This window comes from Bubalus bubalis, chromosome 7 (assembly GCF_019923935.1).
Source record: "Bubalus bubalis isolate 160015118507 breed Murrah chromosome 7, NDDB_SH_1, whole genome shotgun sequence".
Classification (NCBI taxonomy): Eukaryota; Metazoa; Chordata; class Mammalia; order Artiodactyla; family Bovidae; genus Bubalus; species Bubalus bubalis.
Window position 1 is genome coordinate 115,716,373 of NC_059163.1, and position 19,166 is coordinate 115,735,538.

At 35.8% G+C, this 19,166-nt stretch overlaps 1 protein-coding gene across 8 annotated transcripts in view; it reads left to right on the forward strand.

The window, feature by feature from the left end:
* Positions 1 to 1,372: 1,372 nt before the first annotated feature.
* TNIP3 (TNFAIP3 interacting protein 3) overlaps positions 1,373 to 19,166 on the forward strand; it is a 113,891-nt gene continuing 96,097 nt past the window's right edge. For 3 of the 8 annotated variants that reach the window (XM_044946267.1, XM_044946265.1, XM_044946268.1), the window contains exons 1-2: positions 1,376 to 1,579; positions 14,784 to 14,869. In XM_044946267.1, coding sequence (XP_044802202.1) covers positions 14,838 to 14,869 — 32 coding nt within the window. In that variant the 5' untranslated portion in view covers positions 1,376 to 1,579; positions 14,784 to 14,837. Of the gene's footprint in view, positions 1,580 to 8,033; positions 8,404 to 14,783; positions 14,870 to 19,166 lie in introns of those variants that run through there. The other 5 variants (XM_044946270.1, XM_044946262.1, XM_044946266.1 and 2 more) reach the window with 5 other exon arrangements.

Below are 19,166 nucleotides of genomic sequence, written 5' to 3' on the forward strand. Positions count from 1 at the left end.
TTCAGAAAATGAAAGCATCAGATCTAAAACTTCCAGTCTATAAGAATAACTTGACTTTCCACCTTATTGCTGTCACCTGATAAATGTCTCCTTGCTCTTTTGCAATTACACTAAAATGGCATACTCTTGTGAAATACTAATTATTTTTCTCACATGGAAAGAAACTGACTGGGTAAATGTAATTTTGTGTTAATTCGAAAGACCTTTTAGAAGACATGTTATAAAGACTTTAGGAGATCTTAAAATAACAATATTGGTATTTTCATATCAAATATGTTTACTTTAGTAACTCAGATTAAAGACAGATTGCATACTTCTTAGTTTCTGTTTAGATTTTGTAAGTTGATGGTATATGCAATCTACATTGCCGTATAGATTTTTTCTTCTAAAAATTTTTGAAAATACAGGGGGAAAAAAGAAAAAAAATACAAGAAACAGTCATGATTTTGCCACTCAAAATTGATATTTTTAACATTTTTGTCATTAAAAAAAGTCAAAGTCCTCTTTGAAATTCATTGACTTTCTAAAGTGTGTTTGTAGAAGTGGAATTATAAAAGTGGGATCTTCTCATGATGTCAATCTGTTTTTCTGAAGTATAATGCCTGTTGTGATAAAAGCTGAAATATACCAACAGTCAAACTCTGATATAATCTGACTTCTCCAGTGTGTTGCCCACATGCTATTGGCTGTTACTTACTCTCACCATGACTACCAGATAAATTAATACATCAATATAATCAAATGATATAAATAACCACTAATGATACCTGTTGGGTATTTTATCCACAATGATTTCATTTCTGAACTCATACAAACTTTTTATTACTTTGGAGAGGTTTGCCACTGCTAATAATTATATTAAGTATTTTCTTGTATGATGAAAAAAATATACATAATTCCTATCCTGTAATGCTAGTAAAGCAACACAGAGGCCATAAATACAATTTCTCCTGTAAGAAAACACTCAGCAACTCTTTTTTTTTTTTTTAAAGGGAGTGGGCTTATTTCTAAATTACTTTAAAGAACAAGTATTTAAGTGTTAACCTGGGTGCTAGCTCTCTCAGGGAAAGAAATAGGAAGATGAAACAGAGGAACATTCCTAGAAATGAGTGCGTGACCTATGTGGTTCTTACAGTAAATTATACTAATTCTACATTGATGTTTATGTGTTGTGGCCCTATTAAGCTGATATAACTTTTCCATTAAGTGGGCAGGTGGATTTCCTGTAGTACCCCAAGTGCCTGAAGAGGTATATTGTTTTCTTGTGTTTCCATTACAACATAGCGACTCAGAGGGAATCCTCTGTGGTATTTTCACATAGGTTGTGAATCTTTTATCTGTAGGTTGTGTTTGTATCTGGGAGGTGAGTATTAATAGCCTGTTGGCAGCAGAGCGACTTTCTTAAAACAGGAGTTTCCCTGTGTATGGGTGGATTAACCTTTCAAAATATATGTTTCTACTTAAACCACTTGGTTGCTGTTTGATTCAAAGGCTGTCATAAAGACACCCTCTCCACGTCTCTATTAGAGCTTATAGTACACTCCCCTAGATCTGAGAGGAACTTTCAGTACAGAACAAGGTAAGTAACGTACCCTCCTGCCTGTACTTTCATTTCGCTTCCTTATCAGAGTTTGCTGTAACTTAATTTCTTTTTAAAATGCCTAGAGCTTTCATATCAAGCTGGTGTGCATGATTGATTTTTGAGTTTGGTAATATTAGCAATTAAGATCTGGTTTCGTGTATTCCAGGGGAAATGAGATAGGATTTATAAAATGTAGTATTGTGTGGTGTTCTCCTTCAAAATTTTTACAGCGTTCACCCGTTAGTCCTTTGGGGCATGTCAGATAAGAGAAGCTTCTGAAATGACACATTTAACTAAGTGACGGTATCCTATTTACTATTTCTGACAAATCTTTAAATAATAGCTAATTTAGGCATTCATGAATAGTTGTACTACGTTTGTCCTCTTAGGTGATGTTGCAGGGTTCAGCAGTCTTGAGTATGCTGTAATCAGTGCAAGGCTCCAGGCAGCGTGTGTCACAGTGGTGGAGAGCCTTCATGATACGTTTCATGTATGATTCATGTAGCATCGTGTTGATGGGAAGCATAGAAAGTTCTAAATATAAAGTCACTGGGTTGATTTATTTAGTCAAATTTTCCAAAGGAGAGTGGAAAACAGACTTTCATAGGTATAATTTTAATGTCAGCAATCAGATTGACATCCCAGGAACATTCATTCTTAAAGCCAACAGTGAACAAATGTACTCAAGATGACTAGGACAGAGTGATGATTTTTTCACTGATGTAGCAATATTAGGTGTCTGGTTTAGTCACAAAATTTTCTACTGTGAAATACTAAGGGACTTCATTCCTGGGAATCTCAGGCAATGCCGTGTTGCAGAAACCCGGAAAGACCTTTTTAAAATGGCAAAGCATCCAAGGACTTGCTCGCACAGCAGAAGGTCTGCACAGGATCTTAACATTATGTGTGACAAGCAAGTATTTGTAAAATGGATCAGTGTGTGTAAAATGGATCAGCCTGTGTAAAATAACACAGGCTATTTTCAGAAATGTTCTCAAATTTTGAAATCTACTTTTTTTTCTTAAATAAGAATTGTAATACATTTCTAAAATCCAGAAAATGAAGAGAAACAAATCTTCTCATTTTCTCCTTTCTTTTTCACTTTCTTTACATCTCTCTCTGATTCTTTCCCATCTTTTGGTCTCTCTCTCCTCTCTGCCTCCTTCTCAGCTGGTTTCCCTCCCTCTTCACTATTTATATTTTAATTAATACATCATTGGCTTCCTGTATAATTTTTCCATTGAGATTTTTAGCCACTGAATAGTTTCCCAATTTTAATGAGATAAATGAGGCATGAATGGGAAAGAAATAGTATCTCTTAAACATAGGAAATTTAGTATTAAACTCAATTCCTTCTGCTAAAGGAACCCAAAAGACAGACGTCAGAGGGACCCGAGGAACAATGAAGAGACAGGCACCATCCTAGGTGCCTCATCAGTCAAGGTCGTGACAGACGCCTTGACCACCTTCTTCCACTGGGGTTAAGTGTCTTTACCTACATAGTAAGGGGGTAGAGGGAGGAGGGGATGAAGATGCTTACTAAGTTCTTTGTCAACTGAATACTTCCTGCCAAGGATAAAGCCTGAGGCCTTATTTTAACTGTTAGCTTTAAAAAATTGCTTTTTCATGTTTTAAGTGCTTTAGCTATCCATTTGTAAACATTGCTTCCTCATTAAGATTAGATAATGAAGAAATCTCAGAGGAAAACCTGTTAGTCACAGTTGTTCTGCCATCTGTTTGGAGTTGTGACAGTTTAGATATTTCAAATTTTGTTTTCATGAAAGAAGAAGGATTTAAAATAAAATAACATATTTTACCCACATATGTCCTCAAGTCTTTAAGAAAGAGGACAGAATTTTTAAAATGTCTTTCTACTGAAATTGCCCAGAGAATGAGTAAAAAATCAATTTTATTTGAAAACACTAAAACATGAAGCATTCCCAGGTTTTAAAATAAAAACAACATATGAGTGCAAATTATTCTAGTGACTGCAAAGCACAGTTCCAACAAATGGATCCCTTAATTGATTTAAGAATGTAAAAAACCTTGGGTGACAGATAAAGAGTCAGAGTGCGGCAGTTAGTCCACAGTTAGTAGATTATTATGTAAGTATTTAAAGTTATGGAGAAGGCGATGGCACCCCACTCCAGTACTCTTGTCTGGAAAATCCCATGGATGGAGGAGCCTGGTAGGCTGCAGTCCATGGGGTGGCTAAGGGTAATTGTTCTATGCTTTTGCTAATCTGATGCACTAAATTCTTCAAGAAGAAACATATTAAGTAGAGTAATTCATAAAACACTTTAGAAAGTAAATTACTTTTTTCACAGTTTTAAAATATATCTTAAATTACAAAGATGGTGAAATGTTTCCTTTTGATGTGAATAAACATTCATAAATAGTTATGTCCAGATGACGGATTATATGCTTACAAGGTATATCAGTAGATTCTCAGTAGTTTGCCATATTTGCTATTTTTCCTTCAGTTTTAAGGAATACATTATCACTTTTTAACCAACTCTTGACTAGGAGAAAAGTGTTCAAAAGTGTTCTGGGAAGAAAGCTTACTTTTTTTTTTAACTACAAAAGGCAAAACAACTGTATTTATTAAAACATACAAAAAAACTGTTCAGTCTAAACTATAGGAAAATGTGCTCCCCTTTTTGAATTTTTCTTGTAGAGAGGAACATAAAATATCGGAAGAGTATCAAAAAAATCAAATTTGATTTATAATTGAAAAATATGAGTAGGAAGATTCTTAACCTTAAGATGTTTCATGTAGACAAATTTAATCCTACTTAAATGTGTGTTAAAAATAACAGATTTCTAATTAGAGATTATTCTGTTGCATATAAAAACAAGAAAGAATATCAAAAAAATAAAATCATAAATATTAACATTAGATAAGGCTATAACAGAGACTGTATAATTAGTCTGAAAGGATCTTGAATTTCATAGTGAAGATGAAAGGATAGATTCTCTCTCTATTTAAAATCATCTGTCCAGGGGTCAGGTTTCATCTCAACTTCTTATTAAATCAGAAAGTATTTATTAAAATCTCAGAACTGAGCTTAGTAATTATTAATTTTTATTATACATGTATTTTTGTTAAACAGTAATTTATTTTCATTTGAGTCATATTGAGATAGCTTAGTTCTTTATATATACGTTTGTTAATCTGGTGCTAATTACCTGGACTTTAAAATTCCAATGTAATTTATATGTAGTCATAGATATTTAGATTTATCACAATTCCTTGATATTAATAATAATGATAATAACATGTTATTATTATTCTTTTGAAAGTATAGTCACTGATATGGCTTCTATTGCTAAAAATTTGGTGCATATTGCCATAAAACAATACATCATTAATCTCCTACTTTCATGATTATCAACAAAACATAAATAAATAATAACGTACATAAAACATTCATGTCCAGTTAGAATCACTTTTTCTCCAGTTTTCTAGTGAGTTTTGAATGTTAAAGCATATTTAAATTCTACAGTATTTATTTAGAACTTACTATTCACCAGACAAGTCAGGGCAAATCTTGTAGTGGAGGCAAGCTAGCAATGCTTTCAAGAGTAACCTCTTGGCTAACCTTTATGTTTTTCCGTTTGAGGATAGGAAGTATTACTGTTACTTCACAAATGAGGATACTGGGGGTCAGAGAGTTTAATTTGCCAAGAGTCACAAAGTTTGTTGAGTGTTAGAGATAGACTGGAACTCACATCTTTTGACATTTACTTAATCTAATATTTTTTGTAATAGGCTCAGATGGTAATGGAGAAGGCAATGGCACCCCACTCCAGTACTCTTGCCTGGAAAATCCCATGGACAGAGGAGCCTGGTAGGCTACAGTCCATGGGGTCGCTAAGAGTCGGACACAACTAAGCGACTTCACTTTCACTTTTCACTTTCACACATTGGAGAAGGAAATGGCAACCCACTCCAGTGTTCTTGCCTGGAAAATCCCAGGGACAGGGTAGCCTGGTGGGCTGCTGTCTATGGGGTTGCACAGAGTCGGACACGACTGAAGTGACTTAGCAGTAGCAGTAGCAGATGGTAAAGAATATACGTGTTAAGAAAGGTGAATTTATAAATTAGGGGACCTCAGTGAAGTTCTTCAACAGAAATCTGAAGTTTGAGAATAATTCCTTAGACAGAATTGGATAAAGGTCCAGAGTAAGCACATCTTTGTCCTACTGTAGAATAAAGGGTCATTCTATGGACAATGCATTCCTCTCTATAGGGTAAGAATTGGCCATTGGTCACATTTCAGCAAGCATATAAGATTTATGTGTCACAAGTGATACTGCAATATATGTCATTTTAGGACGACCAACTTCACAGCACCTAAGTGTTGGAAAAGCTCTGAGCCATCGTGATATCCTGGAGAAGGAAATGGCAACCCACTCCAGTACCCTTGCCTGGAAAATCCCATGGACTGAGAAGCCTGGTAGGCTACAGTCCATGGGATCTCACAGAGTTGGACACGACTGAGCGACTTCACTTTCACTTTCACTATTGTGATATCCAATCTCTTGAAACTTGAGGGACCAACTTATCCAGGGATGAGCAAGTTTAGTGACAGCCTTGGTGACGTAATCTTGGTCTCTTGACTTCTGATTCAAGAACTTTTCCAATTTCAGTCCTCAAATGTTAGTTTTTCATATAGAAGTAGTGTAGGTGCCCTGAAGTTCTTGAACAATAGAGAATCTGTGGTTGTGAAGAATTTTACTTTACTACCATAAAGCAAAAAAGGCTTCTTAGAAGGAAATAGATGATAAAAGTCCCCTAATTTGGCACCTTTCTCAGAAATATGAAGTGGAAAAAAAAAAAAACACGGCCCTTCTTTTAAGTTTTTTTTTTTGGTTTAGCCAAACAATGGGTACCCCAAAATCTCTTTCTTATTTTTAACTTCCCTCATCATTACTGTAAATGAGAGTAAAGTGTAATTTTCCTCTCTTCCAATTTCTTCCGCATCTACAATCAAAGGGCCTTAAATACTTGTTTAGGAATCTTTCTCACCAGAGAAAGTAAATGAATGAAAACCTAGAACAAATGCTTATTTTTTTTGAATGGCATTATTGTATTCTTTAAAAGCCTTGAGCATATGTCTTATTTATTTATAATTTATAGAAATTTTGTGAAATATTTCAGTGAAATATTAGCTGTTTGCTTATAAATTTAGGTTGTTCTTTTAAACACCTGGTATGCTTTATAGACCCTTTTCCAGGCTAAGGGAATCCCTTTTTCAATATAAAATGGTTTTAATAGGGAGCTCTGGGGGTAAAACTTGAACAGAAAAAGGTTTCAAGAGTGATTTAGACTAAACTAAGGTTGTACTCTTGCCTGGAGAATCCCTTGGACAGAGGAGCCTGGTGGGCTACAATCCATGGGGTCACAGAGTCGGACACGACTGAGTGACTGACACACACACACACGCGCAAGGTAGTATTAGGAAATCTTATTCAATATTTTGTATTAAAAATGTTACAGTTCCATGTACAGCTAATTGCTGGCATAATTAATATTCTTCAATTCATTCAATAGTGTGGTGCATTTAGCATATTACAGGCACTGTACCAGACACTGGGAATTCAAGGTACGCAAAACACATGAAAAAATAGAGAATTTACAGTCTAGTGGAGAAGAATGGCCTTAAACAGATACTCAATCATACATCAAAATAGTGAAATTAAAATTATGATAAATGCTCCAAAGGAGAGATGCATACAGCTGTAAGAATCATGCTAAAGGAACCTGTGCAATAGAAGTCAGGAAAGATTTACTTTGAGGGGAAGAGCCATCCAAAAGGAAGCAACAGCAGCTTCAAAGTTTACAGCAGAAGGGAGAACGGCACCTTCAGGGAACTGACAAAAAGTCTAGTGGGTGATAAGAAAACTGGTTGGAAGGTGCTTCTGGGTCAATAGGGGAGAGGGGAGCATTTTCAGTTATCATGACTGGGTGCCGGTGATGTCAAGCATCTTGCAAAACCAGGAGATTTGCCCCACAAGAAAGAACCATCTCTTCCTACATCCAATAGTGACCAGTTTGAGACAAGCAGAGCCTTTCAGTGATGATAAGGACTTTAGTCACTGTAATGGAAAGCCATGAAGGTGGTTTATTTTAGGGGTAGAGAGAAGGGAGATGACAAGCTCAAATATGTATTTTGGAAAGATCACTAGGTCTACAATTTAAAGAGCAGACTGAAGGGAGCCAAAACTGGGATGAAGCAAACTAGTTAGGATGCAACTTTAGTGGTCCAGGTGAAATATCATCAGTGGTTTGCAAGCATTTGGTAAGAAGCTATAAAATACTTGAAATAATTTCTTACCAGCAAATGTAATAGAATAGTAAGCATAAACAGAAGTTTATTTGGCCCCTTCTTTTCCCAATTTGTTCTTGAGTTTTGTACAAGTCACTTAATTCTATTTTAAGGAGAACCAAACACAGAAGACTGGCTTCCAAGGTGCTGCAGTGGTAAAGAATCTACCTGTCGATGCAGGAGACAAAAGAGACACAGGCTCAGTCCCTGGGCTGGGAAGATGCCCTGGAGCAGGAAATAGCAACCCACTCCAGTATTCTTGCCTGGGAAATCCCAAGGACAGAGGAGCCTGGCAGGCTACAATCCACAGGGTCACAAAGAGTTGAACACGACTGAGTGACTGAGCACACACGCACAGAAGAGCAGCCCCGTGTCCACTTCCCACTGCAGAGGCTCACCCAGCAGTGATTCTGGTCGTCGTCCTCAGTGCTGGCAGCGCGTATTTGGCAGTGATTATCACAGAATTTTAGAAGTCAAGGGACATTAAAGGTAATCCAATTGGGCCCTGATTCTGCAGAAGAGGGCTGAAATCTAGACAAAATAATTAAAATGCTTAAAATTTTACATCTAGTTAACTTAGGAATTGGGGCCAGAAAAAAATAATAAAAGTTCCTACAAATTCTACTTTCTAATCTAGTGTTTTTCTCATGTTTCTTTCTTACTAATAATTGCAAGTATCTAAAAAAGTATGCATGATTATCTGCATATTGGGAACAAATAAACTGGTGCTTTGAAAATTATAAACGGCTATGAAAAATAGATCTAATAGTTGTGGAAAGTCAATAGAAATATTTTTTAAGAGCATTGTTTTTGTTTGTTCACTTTGCTTTTGTGTGTGTGTTTGTGTGTGTGTGTGTGTTAATGAATTTTAAAGCCTTTAGGCAGGACATTTATTTGCTTGTTCTCCACAGGCCCTTCCGCCACCTAATGCCATCAATTTATCTTAGCTTCCTGACCCTGCAGGCATTTTCCCACTCCTGACTGAAACCATTGCTCTTTTCCCAGATTCTACTTAACCAGCTCAGCATGGACTAACCATGCTGTCTATTCTCTCTCTAAAAATGTAGACTGGCACTCAAGGCATACTGCATGCTCATAGCTAAGGACATTCACTTATTTCTGCCTCTAAAAGTTGAGCGGCACATTTACCAAGAGTAGGTCTTATTTGTTCCCCCAAGCAATGTATGACCAGTTTAAATTTTTTTTTGTAATTACATAATTTAAATAAAATGTATATAAGCTGATGATTCATGAGTACAAAAAAGATAAAAGAATTGCTCAGTGCAAGCTAATTTGAGTACCTTGGAAACATCCAATGAAGGTAACTTGCCAAATTTAAATTAAATGTGGGTGAGGCAAATTTAAAAGATTGGAAAAAGATCATAAAGTTCTAAAAGCATTCTATTTTCAGACAGCATTGAAATGGCTTACAATTCTAGTTCCCTTGTAAAGAAACTAAAACTAGAATTCACGGAGGGTTTGTTGTGGGCCTGACTGTCTATGTGAAATACCATCAGTAGACCCCTTCTGAGAAAAGAAGGCTTGGCAACTCATGCACACTTGTGTATCTTAAGTGACAATGAATGAATATGGTATTAATGTATTATTCTTCATGAGTCTCAGTTTTAACCAAGTTTTTGATCCGCTGAGTACCTGTAAAGTCTCTTTTGTGATGATGAGAAAGCATTTATGTATATTAGACTAAAATATATCATTTCTTTTAAAATCAATATAACTGATTTAAAATATGAAAGTATGAGTGTATATATGTATATGTATGTTTTTCAGCATACTGTCTTATAAAATATTATTTATCTCATAGCTATAAGGATAATAATTTTCATGATGGTTTAGTACTTGCCTAGGACATTTCATCCTAAATGTATTTGAACCTGGTTAACATTTAATTTTTAATTTAGTTAAAGTGGCCTCTGGAATGAAACAGATTTTCTGGGTAAGAATTATGAGTTCTAAATTATATACCCCAGAGGGCAGAGCATTTTATGTTGATAAAAATCACTTGCCAGCTTCAGGTTCTGTTTTAAGTAAAACTTTCATGCCTTTAATTGCACATTTATTTTGACACATTTCAATGCTATAGCATAGTCTTGATCAACAAAACAAACTTATACAGTGGTAGAAGAATTCTTTGGCAATTTTTTAATGTGATATTTTCAAGATCTGTAAAACCCGTTTCTGCATTGTTGACTATGACTGGTAATGCTCACACCCTAGTCCTTGAACCCGACTTTAAAAAGCCAAGTGTATTAAAAGCTGTCACCACAAATGGCAAAACATTCATAAAACTTGGTTTACTTCCAAAAGTAAGTTTATCCTCTAAAGTTGGGTTATTTTGGAACTGTGAATTCTGTAAACTTCTGCTTAAACAATCAGTTTATGATCTTCACTGAGGTACTGAAATCCATCCAAGAATCCAAGACATCTTTCGGTTTAGTTAAACAGAAAGCAACAGCTGTTTCTTGAGCAGTAAGAAACTCCTTGAAAAGAGGAAAAACTGGTAGGGGAAGAGAAGAGGGGGAAAAAAAATTAACCAAATTATGTAAACAAATGTTTTTGGTTTTAGCCGAGAGGATGCTGTAAACCAGTTAGGTACTCTAACTTCCGTGGTCTTTAATTGTAAATCTTTTGGTTTCCAGAAATTACACATGGCTTATACTAATTTTCCCTCAGGAAATCAAAAGTATAAAACAACTTTAAGTAAAAATTTAAGTTATTTTGTTTTCAAATTTCTTTCATGCAAATGGTAAAAATAAATCCACCAAAAATATCTGAGCAACTGCTGTTGGCCATAGTAAAACCTATTATCCTCAAACTTTTACTTGTCAATATCAGTCATTTTTTATTTTCACATCTCTCTCACATTTTCACATTTCACACATCTTTTATACAATTAGGTGTCCTTCTTAATTCTACTGTTAAAATATTTGATCCTCACTGTGATATAAGTACCAGGTAGGATCCTGGTTATATGAAAATAAGAAACACCTAGATTTGGGCCTCTAAGACTTAGCATCCTATTTTCTCAACCAGATGATGAATTCTTTGAAAGCAAATACCTATTTACTTGGAATCTTAGAAGAGAGAAGCTTAGAGTCAAAATGAACCTTAGAAGATATCATCTATACCGATCCCCATACCCCAAGCTCTCCCAATATGAGATCCTTTCACCCACCATGAGTCAAGGGGGTGAAATGATCACCATTATTTGCCTCCTTCATCCTAAGACTCCATTACAATGATACCCATCAACAAGTATAGTGTGCTAGCTACACACGAGGCACTACTGTATAAATATTACATGGATCAACATATTTTAGCCTCATTACAGCCCTAATGAGGCAGATACTATTATCCCCACCTTACCCAAGAGCAAACAGAGACATACAAAGGTTGTAACACCTCAGTCAACAGTCATCAGAGGGGAAAGGATTGCATTTGGGCAGTCTTGTTTCCGAGTCTGCTCTTAATCACTATGCTATACTCTGCTCCTGTAGATGCAAAAAAAAACCAAAAGTTTGTAAAATTTTAAAAGTTAAAAAAAAAAAGTTTACAAACTAATATTTTTCACTAAATATAAAGTTTACAAACTAATATATTTAGACCACTGATATTACTTAGCTTTACTGTCTTCACCTTATTTACCAAACTTTTAAAGGCCAAAATAATTTAGGCCTTTTCCAAACATTTCCAAAAGAATGTGCCATGGATTCTAGAAGCAATTTCAGAAGAGAGGTCTTAGTATTTAACGCACAGTAGCTTTGTTTGCAGGGAGCAGTCATGTTATGGTTACACTTCTCATCAAGAATGATAGTGTAAGGTTCTGTGTCTCATGGACCACATATGTCAACATATCTGGGAGAAACTATGGCTTCTCAGATGTCCCTGCAGGGTAGAGACAAATGTCACAGTATGAAAGAAAGGAAAGAACTGTTAATTTCTACCTGAAAGTTAACAGAAATAAGAGTATAGCAAGCAGACATCAAAATCAACAGTGTAAACTTGACTGGCTTATGTTTTAAGTAGTTCAGGACAAGCTATCTGAGAAATTCACATTGAGTGGGCCAAGACCAAGGTTAAGAGGTATCCTATCTTTTCTTTATCTTTTCACTATTTGATAGGTACAGTTCTCTTTAATGAAAGCTCACCATGCTCTGTGTCTGATTTAGTTATCCCAATTAGGATCTGCCTCAAATATTGAACATGTTTAGCAAAGCAAAAAGTTTGAGTTACACATTTTACAAGGAATGAATGAACCTCAGTTGAGCTGCAGAAGGATGAGGTGTGCTGCTCTAGAATAGGGAGTTCTGAAGACTGTGTCTCCTAGTTCCATGTAACAGATGCCTTGTTCCTGCCTGTTCTCATGTCTCCACATTAGCCAGTTCAAATCCAGGAAGTCCATGGTCTCCCAGGCTGATTTTGTAAAAAATTAAAGGAGCAAGAACTTCAGTAGAATTCCTTATTTTATGGTTTAATGCCACTGTAACTTGTAATTAGTAAAGTGCAGAGAGGCACACACATGTTTGCTAAGTCTTATGAGACTTCTCAAGTGGTTCATTTTCTCTACAACTGAAAAAAAGTGAGGCCTTGATACTGAGAAAGACCCTGTGTCTTCAGGGTTGACTTGGTTAATTTGTTTCCACTTGAAAGAGAATCCGTTTAATTGCTGAGTGTCTTTCTCTGATTGCCTGTTTTTGTTCCAATGGAAAAATACCCGCCATGGGAGAAGTGGATAAATTATTAGAAATTATGATTATTCCTATAATAGTGACTTTTCTGATTATCACTCTTTGATATTTTGACTTCCTGGGTAGAAGCATAAGAAGTGTAAAATTTCAGCCTATGAAAAGGCTCTTTAGAAGAAAATACAGTGTTCAGTAAATTACACATTTGAGACTATCTATTTCATCTGTTTCTAGTGCCTTGGAGGTATTATCTGTGAGTTTTAAACTATAACATTTTTAAGTCTGGAAATTGCCTCTCCACAGGCTGTTTTGGGGTTTTCTTTTTTTACTGCTGCTGCTGCTGCTGCTGCTAAGTTGCTTCAGTTGTGTCCGACTCTGTGCGACCCCATAGACGGCACCAGAATTCAAATAAAGCAATGTCCTTGCCTAAGAAATGTTTTTTTAATGAGGTTTCATTTATATATTACTTTTTAAATATTTTAACATTAACACTAGATCTCACCTATTTCAAACTTAAATTACATGTGACTTATACCTGTATAGTGTTCACTTGTGCGACAGCAATAAAAATTCATGGACTAGGGGTTGAATGGTTTAGCATCTAATCCTAGGTCAGTCATTAATTAGCCAAATCATTTGTCCTCTTTGAGCTTCTGTTTCCTCTGTAAAAATGATGGTGTCATAATTCTCAGTATTCTCCAATGTCTCAAATTCTATGATTCTCTGAAACTCGGATTCCATGTGCCATTTCAGGTCTGCTGGAAAATTAACATTTTTTAAAAAGTAATTTTAGGAATAATGAAACAATTGAGGATATTTTTTAAACCTCAGTTCAATTGTAATTTATTAACAAATTAACTTTTAAAAACCTCATCTTCCGGAAATTTCAGAGTGCACCCTTATTGCAAGTCATGCTTTGTCAGGTAGCATATCCCTTGCATGCCTTTTCAAGCATTTGCAGAATTGTACGGTATTTCCAAAATGCCACATGAAGAAATGGGGCAATTTTGCAATTTTATATAGATAAAAGATAGCTCTACTAGTTGGTGGCCTGATTCCTACAGCAGTCCTTAAAGGCATTTGCTTTCATCCAGTAACTGGCTGCTGCTCCTAAGTCGCTTCAGTCGTGTCCAACCGTGGTGGTAATGGATGACTTTTAAATAGCTGTCACAAGCTGAAAACAAAACAAAATTCAAAGCCACCCTCCCACACTATGTAAAGACAGCTTGCCAATACCTAAAACAAATCCTTCTTGGAGCATTTTAACAAACAAACTTTTTTTTTTTCGGGCTGTTGTTACACTTAAATAGAAACTCATAAAACTCAAACAAAGGGGCTTCACATTTCCCGCAGACCTGAACTGCCTAACATTTCTAATGGGATCACAGCAATTAGTGGTTTCCAGATGCATTTCAAATGTGTTAAGTGCCTGCAGGAATTGGCTTTTAAAACATACACAAGTCTTCCAGTGCTTCAGTCTCAAGAATCTACTTTTATCCCCACAAGGGACTATGATGTCTGTATAATGTTTGGCCACAGTTTGGTGCTTAAGTTACAATTAATATTAAATAAGAAAAAAAGTGGAAAATGGAAAAAACTTGGTGTCTTACATACATCTCTAAATTTCCTACTTTTTTTTAATAATCACGTTACTAGTTCTTTGTACCCTAAAAATCATGGAAATAATCACTAACTCCTATGGGAGAAAAAGTTGGAATGAATGTGGTTCTGAGAAGAAAGCTCTTGGTGTCATTGGGTCATTAGGCTCTCCTGGAAAACTCATTCATAGACTGTGGCTAATTGAACTACAAACATGTCAGTCTGACAACATGAACAGTTTATGACTCGTGCATTGGAATGTCCAGCTTTCTTCACTTGCTCCTGGACAATTTCTCCCTGTCAAGGGATTCTTCCTTAACTGAAAGACCAGGTCCTCGTGTTTACACCCAGTATTTTACCTCTGATGGAAACTAGACAGAAGGCAAGTTCACAGTCTGTCTTCTCATAACTGGCAGTGCTGAAAACAAGACATTAGAATAAAAACATGGCTTTGGGGGAAATATGTGTTTAATAGGTGGTTTCTCCTCCACTGATGGATATATTTATCTTCCCATGAGATATGGCCAAGTCTCAAGTCCTTTTTTTTTTTTTTTTTTTTTTTGTTAGATTCTATGTGGACAACTCTTAAATAAAAACAAGAAACACGAAGAGAAACTGGTCATGTTCGCCAATCAGTCAGAAGATTCTGAAAGGTAATTGCAGACACTTTATTTACAGAATGTATGCCTGTAGTAGAAATATTCTAATTGGAGGACTTCAGCTTTCAGACAAAAGGTTTGAGTCTACTAAGAGTAGATGAGAACTTATCTGGTGTTAATCACTATCATGTCCAACTCTTCGCGACCCCCATGGACTTTCGACTGCCAGGCTCCTCTGTCCATGGAATTTCCCAAGCAAGAACACTGGAGTGGGTTGCCATCCCCTTCTCCAGGGGATTTTCCCAACCCAGGTATTGAACTTGGGTCTCCTGCATTGCAGGCGGATTCTTTACCATCTGAGCTACCAAGGAAGCCCTGGAACTTATCTGGATACAGATATCCAGATACAGGTATCAACTCTTGAGTTGATAAGAAAGCTGACATTGTGTATAACAACATGGAGTATTTGAACAGATTTGATATTTTTTAACATGTTTGGTAAATTTCCCTTGACAAGTTTGGATCTTAAGATAATTTCTCTTGAAGAGCACACATTTTCTTCTAGGAAGCAACCTATTTCATTAATAAGATGAAGAGTAGCTATATCTTCTCTCCTGAGTTATTAAATCCTTAGCTCAGGTATAGGGTGAGAAATTTATTAAGCCCCTTATCAAAAAACTCCTTTTTCAGTCACTTGCTATATTCTATGATCGTTTCTGGCTTTTATCAAGCTTCACTCTATTCATTGACATCGAAGTTATTTCTTCGACTTCTTATTTGGCACAAGATGTTGTGCCAATCACTTCTAGATGGTGAATTGGATCCAGTCCTTTTCCTCTAGCTGTTTGCAGTTTAGAAGTAAAAAACCATGCATACACACACACCCCTAAGTATAATGTATGTTGAATGTTTTGTCTCATAAAAAAGAGGCACAGATAATCTGTCTTGAGATATGAGAGGAAGGTAAGAATCCTATTAATGAGCATCAAGATGTGTGTGGAGGATTTATTTGACTTAATTTCTGGCAAAAAAAAAAAAAAATAGGGGGATAGATGGAAAAAGAGAAAAATGAAAGAATATTCCAGGCTAAAGGCACAAAGTATACAAAAAAGTCATGTAGGTAAATTGAGGACTTGTATTGGACCAATGAGTAGTTCAGCTTGACTTCCACATCCAGTATGGAATACAAACTATGTCTTGACTGAGAGACTAAATAGCTGAGGGTTAATTATACAGGCCAATGTTTCTCTGGCTATGAAGACAACTTCTTTCAAGTGAAGGGTAATTTAAAGAAATAATTACCCTCAGGTTCTCAACTCAGGAGTACTCAAACTTGGATTCTCATAAGCTATGCATCTGGAGACATAGTCTCAGGATTCTTAGATCATGAAATTTTTTCATTAAAAGAAGCTCATGTGTACTTCCACTGTGAAAATCACGACTGTGCACAAGGGAAGCCATTAGGATTTCTGAACAAGGGTTCACAATCAGCTAATCTGGTCACAGTGTCTGAAATTGGCGGCGGGGAAGTGGGGGAGGGGGGCGGGGGTGGGATGACCAGAAGTTTGAATATATGTAGAAATGCTGATTTCTCCCATTCCTCTCTACCAGTTGTATTCAGTATCAATAACAAGCATTTTAGTCTTTAATTATACAACAAACATTTTACTATGTACTACTCTTTATTATTCTATAATTTGTGCTGTATGTATAAGTCTTGTCTTCTGAATAAGATTTTATCTACCTCAAGGAAAAGAAATTGGCATATAACCCACTTTAGCAGTAGGTCTACAATCAGCGTTGATCAATTTCATATAAATTGTTATAAAATGTGTAAGTAAAATAGGAATTCACTTCACAGGAGTAGTTTGAATATTAACTGATTTTATTGACAACCTCTAAGATACTGTAGATATTATAGAAGTGTAGAAGACAAAATATGACATTGAATGATTTCTAGGAAAGATGATACCCCATTCTCCTTTGGTAGCAAAGGTCAATATTTGGCAAATTTTACCAGTTTAAAATGAAACGAGTGGAAGAAAGGAAAGGAAAAAAGAAGAGAGGAAAAAAGGAAGGAAGGCAGACAAATCTATTGTTTCTGTGTTTTGAAGATACGTATACCCTATGTATCTTTATATACCCTACGAAGCTTTTCCTTCTGTATAACCATGATGCAAAAAGGTAGGGATCTCCTTTTTGGGGATCCCCTCTCTCCCTCTCCCACACACACACCATTTTTTTCTATGTGGACAATTATAAAGACTGTAAGCTCCTGAGTCCCATTCTATTGCTTCCTCTCCTCAGCAACCCAAATTAATGTTTAGATTCTCTCCATTTACCTATGATGAAAATTACTCAGAATTTAGTAGTTAACATAGTTTTTTCTACAGTAGTAAAATTTTTGATTTTCTAAGAGAATGAGAGACATAGGTCTTTTGACAGTAATTTAAAATGCTCAGGAGATGGTTTTCAGGTTAATGTTTTTAGTGTATATGACTTGGGGTCCAGAAGAAGGATAGGTGGATGAAGGCTGCAGCCCATGCCTTCATCTCAGGGGATGTTGAGAGAGACAGGAAGAAAGGAGAGCTGTGAGAGACCACAGAGTGGGAACTGAATAGTGAGTGCCGGTCATCTTCCCCTACTTCTCTCCTAAACCAACCCCTTTCTACTTGAACCATTTTAGGTTCTGCAAGGGTAAAATTTGCCACCTCATGAAGGTGATACACTAGTATGACTAGTTGTCACACCAAACTTCTTTTTAAAGTAAAGGAGCAGAGGAAACAACTTTGATCCCAGTGAGACACTATCAGTAAATTAATATTTTATGGTTTTTATATTTCCTGTTAATAGAACCTCAAGTCACATTATTTAAAAAGCAACCCGGGGACTTCCCTGATGGTCCAGTGGTTAAGATTTCATCTTCCAATGCAAGGAGTACAGGTTTGATCCCTGGTCAGAGAACTAAGGTCCCACATGCCTCTAGGCCGAAAAACTAAAACATAAATCAGAAACAATACTGTAACAAATTCAATAAAAACTTGGAAAGAAATGGTCCACATCAAAAAAAAAAAAAATCCCACTCAACGTATGATGATCCTGGGGTCATCCTGGCTTTGATGTTCTCTTACAAGACCAGCTCCTGTTTGAATTTTTCTAAAGCAGATTTTTTTACCCCTTGTTCTAATGTTCATTTTAAGAAATGTAAGTATTTTTTAAAATAATGTATTCAGAAATTATAATTATTACCTAGCAAGAAAAACTATTATGATTCATTATAGACTCAAGTAGAGGTAATCTCAGTAGAGTAAAATGAATGTTAAATTCCCATGACGTACGCCCTTTAACTGGCATCAAACCCATTTACGTTAGCACTCGTTCATCCTATATATTGAACATGGTCGACCACAATCTATGTTTTTCATTGTCTTCTGGGAACAATATACTGCTTTTGAACAATATGCTGGTTAAGGACCTCCTGTGTCTTTCCCCATGTTCGAAGCATTTAAATGTCTTTATGTAAAACACTGGTGGGCTTAAAGAAAACTAAACAATAGGCTTTTTTTGCCACATGAATAGTACACTTGCCTCCAGATGTAGTATTTGGCAGCCAAACAGCTGCTGACTATTAAAGGTCCTTAAAAAGCTTGATTTTTTGCTTATACAGGGAAGAGTAGCATAGGGACGTTTATGGGGTGATAGGCAGACATTTTGGTTGGAGCAAGACTATGTGGTAAGCAAGAGCTAACACGATCATTTTTATGATATTATCAGCATTTTTACAATTCTTTTGGCCTCTGTTTTTAACCTACTTCTTACCTGACTCTAAATTAAACTGTTCTGGAAGGGCAGAATAAAAGCCCAGTTATAGAGTTGCTATCCACATGGTGAAGAGAGAAGTTAATGGTATCATCTACTTGCTCAGACAGACATATTTTCTATCCATTCAAATTGGTTCATCAGATAAAAGAGAAATTAATTTTGAAGTGCTGAATAAGTATTTTAAAGACTCACTGAACCTCACAGATCACCATCTATTTTTTTCTCATAAATTTTGCTAACTCTTAGTCATGGTTTAATTTAAATAGTTTCAGTATTAAAATTCATGAGACAAATCTGTCCGTTTTTCAGAAATTATGGTTCTTCAAACTAATAAACATCAAAGTTACATTGGGCTTCTAGACAACAGTCTAATTAAATCTCTTCTCTTTCCAAAATAAGAAAGTAGCATCTTGAACATGTGTTTATGTGTAATATATTGCATAAAATTAACTTTTATTGGATGGATACATTCACGGAGACCTAAGACAGGGGGTTTTTAGAAAACTTGTGTTCTCAGCCAGACTCCATT